The 8,968-nt window shown below is 41.0% G+C and overlaps 1 protein-coding gene across 7 annotated transcripts in view; it reads right to left on the bottom strand.

The window, feature by feature from the left end:
* Positions 1-4,118: 4,118 nt before the first annotated feature.
* The window catches only part of LOC139471871 (pleckstrin homology domain-containing family G member 5-like), a 210,484-nt gene continuing 205,634 nt past the window's right edge, over positions 4,119-8,968 (bottom strand). For 6 of the 7 annotated variants that reach the window (XM_071254380.1, XM_071254382.1, XM_071254379.1 and 3 more), the window contains 5 exons: positions 8,034-8,153; positions 7,205-7,337; positions 6,375-6,487; positions 4,641-5,692; positions 4,119-4,305 (listed from right to left, as the gene is read on the bottom strand). In XM_071254380.1, coding sequence (XP_071110481.1) covers positions 4,296-4,305; positions 4,641-5,692; positions 6,375-6,487; positions 7,205-7,337; positions 8,034-8,153 — 1,428 coding nt within the window. In that variant the 3' untranslated portion in view covers positions 4,119-4,295. Of the gene's footprint in view, positions 4,306-4,636; positions 5,693-6,374; positions 6,488-7,204; positions 7,338-8,033; positions 8,154-8,968 lie in introns of those variants that run through there. The other variant, XM_071254377.1, reaches the window with a different exon arrangement.

The raw sequence follows: 8,968 nt of genomic DNA, 5'->3' as shown, positions 1-8,968 counted from the left end.
TACTATTGTTATTAGTTGGCAGTTAAAAAAGGTACATACTATTTGTATTACGACAAGTAATTATGGGTACAAAATACAACTTAACGATTAGTTGCTCGGCACATCAAGGACTTGCAGGCACTGTTTCAAGAAATCTCACAGCTATGACTGTTATAATCAATGGTAAAGTGTTCGAGTTCATAGCACTACAGTCATTGTGAAACAGGCCATAGGTACTCACTTTCATAGTAACCGATATTAACCATTAATAATAAATATATAATAAAACATGCATACTGTACATGTTGCTGACTCATGAGAAATATAAAAAATATTGCTTTCATCTTGTATAATTCTAAAAATGCTTTTTGGTGTAATGATATTGAAAATAATGATCATCCACTCGAAACTAGGATTTGCAGCGAACATTGTCTTGTGCTGCTCGAAGACTTGGAACTCACCAGTTTCTCAGTTGGGATTGATATTCAAATTCACTGGATGTTGTGTTGGCAAGACTTGTGTTAATATTGGGAAATTGTGGGGGTATATCATATAAATGTCAGTTCTTGAGATAAATTTCCAAGTAAAATGTCTTGATCCTAATGACTGTTGATGTTAAGGTTCAAATATTTATTTCAATAGTGTTTTGTTAAAGGAAGCCAGCATCAGTTCGATACAAAAGAGCACCAAGGTAAAAAAACAAGCCCACCATGAACCTGATTCTTTCATATTAACTATAGAAGCAGACATTAGGTAGTATTTCTATTTTTAAAAAAACAACAGAAAAAGTCCCTCTTATACACATTTTAAAAAAGTCATGAATGAGTGAGTTGGGTTTAACACTGCTTTTAACATTATTCCAGTTATATCACGGCGTGTCAGCTTAATGTGGGAGGAAAACCTGAAGTGATGCAGATCTTAGACGTTTACCACATTGGTGAAACCCATGAGCACAGGAATGGTGCTGACAAACCTAGAAACATAATCGGGATTTGAACCCACAATCATAGGTTTCTGGCGTGCCCAAGGGACGCAACTCTGCAGAGCGAATTGCGGTGCCTAAGACGACTTGGCTACCCGTGCAACCCCCCCCCCCCCTCAAAAAAAATCATGAGAAACAGGTAGTTTGTGTCTAAGAATTGGAATGAGTATGGTTTAACATGGCTTTTATTAATATCCCAGCAATATCACGAAGGGAGACACCTGAAATGGGCTTGACACATTGTACCAATGTGGGGAATCAAACCTGGACCTACAGTATGACGAGCGACCACTTTAACCACTAGAATACCCCACCATATACAGGTGAAACTGTGAAGGGATTTAATCTGACCCCCAACATACAAGAAAGTTTTTCCCCCACCACACCCTATAATAAACAACCAGTCAGATGTCATGGACTTGTTCACAACAATACAGTATCGAAAGTAAAACTAAATTCTTATCAAACATGTTTCAGCAGTATACGGATGATATTTGTAGTACTAGCACATCAGATTCTACCCATTGACCTACATCGTGGAAGTGGAGAAGTCAGTCAGTATCCTTTCCTCGGTCAGTGAGATTATACGTATCTTTCAGCTCTTGAAACACCAGCAAGATTCCTCTACAGAAAAGCCAGTCCGGGATTAAAAATGCCAACATTCTTGTGCTCTAGAAGTGCTCATATATTCCTAGATTGGTGTTACTTATTCTCTCACTTACAGATAATCTCGGTTTTACGAACTGAAGTTTCAGATAATATTAATATGATCATATCTATAATGATTTCAAAACAAAATAAACTGCTCAGCTTTTGATAAGAATAATCAGATGTCATTCTTTATTAAATATACACTTGACATATTATGAGAACTGGTCTTATGTATTATGAAAAGATTAAATATCCCTATCAGAAGTGGAGCAGATTATAAACCCCACAGAATAGCATGGTCTCCAACTGTATAAAATGTTGTTTCAAATTTGGTACATGTAGTTTTATCCCGGTTTGACGTCCTCTCAAAAATGATACAAGCATTCTGGAACCTTAATAAGCAAATGTTTAATTACGAACTGACCATTCCTTCAAAAACGTATCGACTGGTCTAAGGATACCTCCCTACAGTCCTGCTTCTATGGAGCGTGGTCCTAATGTTACAACGAAGATGTCATGTTCCACGAACACACGCTGATACAACATGGAGTCTACGTAATCCTCGTGTCGTTGTTTTGATCAGGGCTTCGTTGCATTGTTGAGGCTGTGTAACCAAGTAGTCCTGGAGATGGGAGCCATTTATTTCATATAGAGGTCCATACATTTTTCACAGAGTGAGTTTGGTTTTCAGCCGCTCTTAGCAATATTCCAGGAATATCAAGGCGTAGGACACCAGAATTGGGCTTTACACATTGTACCCATGTTGGGGAATCGAACCTGGGTCTTTGGCATTACGAGAGAACACTTTAACCAATATGCTACCCCGACGCCACCCCACCCCCCCCCAACATTAGTTAGTGGGTATGGTTTTACACCTCTTTTAGCAATATTCCAGCAATATCACGGCAGGGAAGACCAGAAATAGGCTTCACACATTGTACCCATGTGGGGAATTGAACCCAGGTCTTTGGTGTGGCAAGCGAACACTTTAACCACTAGGCTACCCCGCCGCCCCAAAACAAACATTAACTTAAATGGACCTCTGGTGAAATATATTGCTCTCATCTCGTGGACTAGGGTGCTTGCAACACCGTTATTGTGAAGAGGCAACATTGGAAGGGCAATGAGGGAAACATCCTACATCTAGTGGCTCTGATCCAAGGGCATTTGTTATTTGGGCCACGTGTAGTACAATTATATCCCCATCAAATAAACAAAGGTGCAGCTGCATGCGTCTTGAGTTCGACACAGATGCCTGGGACGAGGCAAGTGTGGTTTGCGCGATCTGTTCACCATATACACTGTGCTTCTCGTCGAGGTATTTGGCTGTGCTCTAGGGCAGATAGAGGACTCCTGACAGTACTTTATAGGGATATGCAAGAACAATCAGTATCAGCTTCACCTTCAGGCTTCTGTCCCATGGCAGGAGCCCTGCTCAGCAGCCCCAGGCAACAAACACATCCTTTTATTTGCAAATCATGTGAGTGGCAGTTGCTACAGGTGAAGCAGGACATGCTTACCTTTTCGCAAACACCTGGTGTCATCACTGAATTTAAGTGATACATTCATATAATTTTCACACCTTTCACGCCCAATGAAATCTTTTCCGGTAGATAATTGAATCCGGTTATTCTCTAGTGTTGACATTATTAATTGTATTTGTTCTGTCAGCTGTGACTTTAAATCCCAATAAAGTACCATCTGTCGTCTATTGCATAGGACAACCAGTCATCACTTAATCGGGTGCTTATTGAAACAATTTTCATCTTGCTCCTCTGCATATTGTCCAGTCACTCCAGGAAATATTTTGAGAGCAATCATGGCACCTTCCTTCAGTAGGGCTAGCTAACACTATCCACACAATATCTTTCCACTCATTTAAACATCCATCCAGGCAATCATGGGACCGAACAAAACTAATATGGTAATCTCTTGCTCTGTCAATGTACTTCATTCAACAATCACTTGTCCCGATGAACACATTTCCGGATTAAAAATTCTTTCTGACAGAGTAATGTCCTGTGTATGTAGACGTTTCTTTACAGAATCGTCCTGGGAGCAGGGATTCCAGTCAGACAGGTTTCACAGTTTTTGCCTTGTGTAACACAGTTTGTTCTCCAGAGGTCTCGGTCCAAAGCCGCTCTGTCAACATCTTGGTAATGGTGAAGATGTCTTGAGATCATATACCCAAGTAAAGCTAATCACAACATTCCTGCAATTGCCAGTACAATCTAGTATTCATTCTAGCTAGTACAGGTACAATCCAGTATTGATTCCAGCTAATACCGGTTTAAACCAGTAATCTCTCTAGCTTTGATCAGTCTAATCCAGAATTCATTCCAGCGTTCCTGGTTTCTAACAAATATTTCCAGAAATTCCGGATTATTAATACAGCATGAGACTTCACCAAAGTGGAGAAGTGTATTGCTATAATACTGGTCTTTTCCAATATCATTTCATCAGTACTAATACTGGTGGTGCGCAGTATTTGGCAGCTGTTTGTACCACTACAGTGTCCTTGACCCTATATTGTATCACTTTCTTGTATAACCATGTCCCATGAATGACACGCTACCTTGTTATACACTGAGCACTTTGTCTAGTTCTGTGTACAGGAGATATGTACATATGTACAATGTTTCTGGCTATGTATACGTCTATGTACAACGTCTCACTCCGACTGCTATACCTCCCTGAAACAAACAGTCATCACATTAAGAGTCTGATCATGTAATGGTAAAAGGAATATGATTGTGATTGAAGCACTTGATTTAAAAATATGAATGGTCTAATGATGCCTCTATGTTGGAGTTAAGTTATGATTACACTTACGATGCCTCTTCATTGGAGTTAAGATATGATTATGCTTATTATACCTCAACGTTGGAGTTAAGATATGATTATACTGACGATGCCTCAGGCATTGGAGTTAAGATATGATTATGCTTATTATACCTCAACGTTGGAGTTAAGATATGATTACACTTACGATGCCTCTACACTGGAGTTAAGATATGGTAACACTTACGATGCCTCAACGTTGGAGTTAAGAAGTAGGTGCATTTTCTTCATCCTGAGTATCTGCGCGTGTGACAGCTTCTTCTTGTTGCTGTCCACCATGGGTAGTTCCACGGATGTAATCCCGCCTTCCTGGTCACTCGTCTTCAGATCCTGCATTAACGCCATGATGTCTGATGTTGACTTGGACTTGAAATTTTTGGTCTCGGGCGTAAGTTCTGCAGGCATGTCCTCCCGGTCAATACTCAACATCGACACATCATGGTCACTCGTATGAATATACGTTTCCTCACTGATCTCACTCTCTGGGTTCAAATGTAACGACCCTGACGAACTAAAACCACTAGAGCTTGGAATACTCCTCAGAGAATCTGACGCGTGGAGCGGGTCCTGTAGATTCCGCTCCTCTAGACGCAAGTCTTTACACCCTAGTTCTTTTGACCCTAAGTTCCAGGAAAGTCTTTTATGTATACTATTATCCCGATCTTTGTTCTTCTGAAGTTCCTGTACAGAATCTACAGTGTAGTAACGTTTTTCGTTCCTCGAAACCCTTCGAGGGTTCCGTTTCTCTTTGCTGTCTTCTTCCTTAAGATCGTCAATATTCGAATCGTCCCGAGAGACGTTAAGTGAGGGAGAAATCTGCAGGTCTTGGCGCCCATCCATGATGTTAGGCACGGAGAGACAAGACGACACCGGTCTGTGTTTCTTCTTTGTGACTGGCGACGAGTCGGGGGAGGAGGAGGATGTGGCTAACTCGTTTGACTTTGGACTAGTGTGGTTAACGAGCGTACCCATTGATCCTGTTCTCCCGACATCCTGTAAGCTCAGATGTGCTGCGATACCATTGGGCTTCTTTGGCGATGATGGTGATGCATAGTTTTGTGTGGTGAGATTGGGGACAAAGTTGCCCTCGGCAGACTCTATACTCCCAGTGCGCTCCATTGAGATGAGGTCAGGTTTTGGGAGGGGGCTGAGAGGCGTGTAACTGACCTCCTCTTTGACCTGGCTGACCTTGGATTGGGCCTTCTGTTGATCCTTCATCAGAGTTTCGGAATATGTTTCCTAGAAAATACATCAGTTACGTCTTACATGCATCTAAGTCAGTAACAAAGTGTGCATAGTCAGAAAAAAATGCAAACATGCCCAACTTACATTTCACTTGCATATCCAGTGAATTGAACCATATCCCTTCATGAATTGAATATTTACGAAAAAAATATTTAAAAGAGTGTTTTTTACTTGAAGTTGTCTGTTCTTTATAAAAGCAAGATATGGAAAATGGAATATATACCATGCAGTAGTCTGCCCTGTAGGTCATCTACAACTCCAGCCCAGTTAAACGACTGATTGTCCGTAACGCTCATCAATTATTTGGACCCAAAAGGTAGTGTTGTAGCAAGTGATCACTGTATTTTTCACTGAATATCATAAATCATACATCAACTGCTGACTTGTGAATATTTGATACCCTATATTCCTGATACATATCGTATTCACCTTGTTGTGTAATCGTTGCAGACCTAGTATCATGTGACTAACCACGTGTCCGGGTAGTCCTGTGGGTACCGGGCCCTACTCAGGACCCACCCGACCCGAGTACCCGAGTTACCTGTCCCAGCCCGAACTTGTTCAACTTCCCCAACCATTGAGCACTGACACTCAGTCAACCAACTCACCCGGCCACCTCATTCATATCTTTTGGGCCTCGCCCAGGTTCACTATAGGGTATTTTGTCTGCACTCACCTGAGCTCGTTTTATATGGTCCAACCAGACCTTGACCCCAGTCTGATCTCCATGGAAGGTGAAGGCCGAGATGGGGGTGTGGTACTCGTTCAGGTAGATGAGCAGGAAACTCCCTATAACAATAACAATGACGGTTCAAGTCATGTAAAGGACTGATTTCCTCTTTCATAAAGTACATCGAAAGATTTCATGTGTATTTTCATATTTTCAGCAAACTAAACAATTATCATTTTCTACCCTTTTACTTTTTTGTGTGAAGACACAAGGATATAAAATATGATCAAAATGCTTGGGGAATGACTGAAATCATCATTGTTCCCTTAATTTGAAATAATTGAGTGAGTGAGTGAGTATGGTTTTACGCCGCTTTTAGCAATATTCCAGCAATATCATGACGGGGCACACCAGAAATGGGCTTCACACATTGTACCCATGATGTGAATCCAACCCAGGTCTTCGGCGTGACGATGGAACGCTTTATCCACTAGGCTACCCGACCGCCCCTAATTTGAAATAAACCACCACGTTGAAATTTACAGGTTGAAAGCCTGTCTTGAATTGAGAAACCTGTTACTTATAAAATATTTCAATATTTGAACCATGTTTTATTTGGTGCGTCAATCCAGTGACCGACATCATGAGCATCAATCTACGCAATTGGGAGATGATGACATGCATCAACCAAGTCAGCGAGCCTGACCACACAACAGTCGTCTTTTACTGCAAGCATGAGTTGCTGAAGACCTATTCTAACCCAGATCTTCACAGGTTTTGAACTATGTAAATGTAAAACAGTGTGTTTATCCTGTTAGTGTTCCCCGTTATCTGACCTTTGTCCTTGAGATCCTGTACAATGATGCGATCCAGTCTCATGGGCGGTTTGGTGATCTTGAATTTGTCCATGCGTTTGTTCGCCTTACACACCAACAGCAGGTCGGTGAATAGGAAACAGTCCACATCCATCTGAGGGACACAAGTCATGTTTATAAACCCATCTTGTTTGTTTGTTTGTTTGTTTGTTTGTTTGTTTGTTTGTTTGTTTGTTTGACGCTGCATTCAGCAATATTCCGGCTATATGACGGCGGTCCATAAATAATCAAGTCTGGACCAGATAATCCAGTGCTTGATGTCATGAGCATCCGATATGATGACATGCATCCACCAAGTCAGCAAGACTGACAACCCGATCCTGTAAGTCGCCTCTTACGACAAGCATGGGTGGTTGAAAACATATTGTAAAATGGATCTTCACGGGTCTAAAATCCATCTCATCATAATGATGGCAGACACTAAGCTGGAAAAAGTATCATTTTATTTTATAGATATTCTTGATCAGTATGCCAAGATAGAAAAAATAAGAAATTCTTATTCATAGTCATTTACTTTACATAAAAAGTTCCTAAACGAAATTTAAAATTTAAAAAATATATATACATTTAAAAAAAAGCAAATTTTCTATCCGACCTTTTCTTTATTGTTTTTTTTCTATTACTGGAAAAATTAGGCAGTACATCTTTTGGTATGACACAGCCGGGGATTGAACCCAAGACCTTTCACTTTCCGGTTCGACACTCTACCATTAGACCACAGAGGCGGTACTATGGGTATGTAAAGGTAGTTATATTATAGAAAATCCATGCTGAGTGCATGTGTACTGACCCTGGCTTGGGCCTCCTTCATCTTGAGGGCGGAGTGCATCAGCAGCGCCCGACTGTGACACGAACTGAAGCCTGGCATCGGAGATCGGAGGTCGAAGTTGGAGTTGTAGCTCTGAACCAACTGAAACATACATTTCAAATTTTTACATCTTATCAGGTCAACCAGCTGGTTATAGCTAGTGAGTGAGTCAGTAAGTATGGTTTTACTGCGCTTTCAGCAATATTCCAGCAATATCACGGCAGGGACACCAGAAAATGAGCTTCACACATTGTACCCATGTTGGGAATCAAACCCGGGTTTTCAGCATGACGAGTAAAACACTTTAACCACAAGGCTACCCGACCGCCTCGGTTATGATTAGTGAGTGAGTAGGGTTAGATGCTGCTTTTCTGTCTTATTTCAGCAACATCATGGCGGGGACAACAGAACTGGGCTCCACACATTGCACCCACGTGGGGTATCAAACTCAGGCTTTCCACGTAACAACCCTTGGGATCCACGCCAATCTACACTTGTCCGAGGGGTACACAAAGTACGTGATCTAGACTACCGGTTATCAGACTTTCATTTTTGTGGAAGCCTTGGTGGCTGAGTTGGTTAGATCGCTGAATTTGTGTGCTGGTGATTAGATGCCTCTCTCTGAGAGTGTGGGTTCAAATCCCGGATGGGACTCAACACAGATAAGTATTAGAATCTGTATTTTACTGAGAAAGTGTTGTCCCAAATATAATATATTGTTAAACCTTTGTTAGAACAAATATGTACAATAAGGAAAAAATGTCAACTTCTTTATTATGAGGAAACAACGTTTCGGAGTATATGCTTACTCCTTAAACAAAAACTATTTCACCTGATGAAGGAGTAAGCATATACTTCGAAACATTGTTTTCCACATAATAAAGACGTTAACATCTATAAATTCTCTTCCTCAAGTG

Source organism: Haliotis cracherodii, unplaced genomic scaffold (assembly GCF_022045235.1).
Source record: "Haliotis cracherodii isolate W230 unplaced genomic scaffold, xgHalCrac1.p SCAF_23, whole genome shotgun sequence".
In the NCBI taxonomy this organism is placed as follows: Eukaryota; Metazoa; Mollusca; class Gastropoda; order Lepetellida; family Haliotidae; genus Haliotis; species Haliotis cracherodii.
Note: the sequence above shows the minus strand (reverse complement) of the source record. Positions and strands in the feature narration are given on the sequence as shown.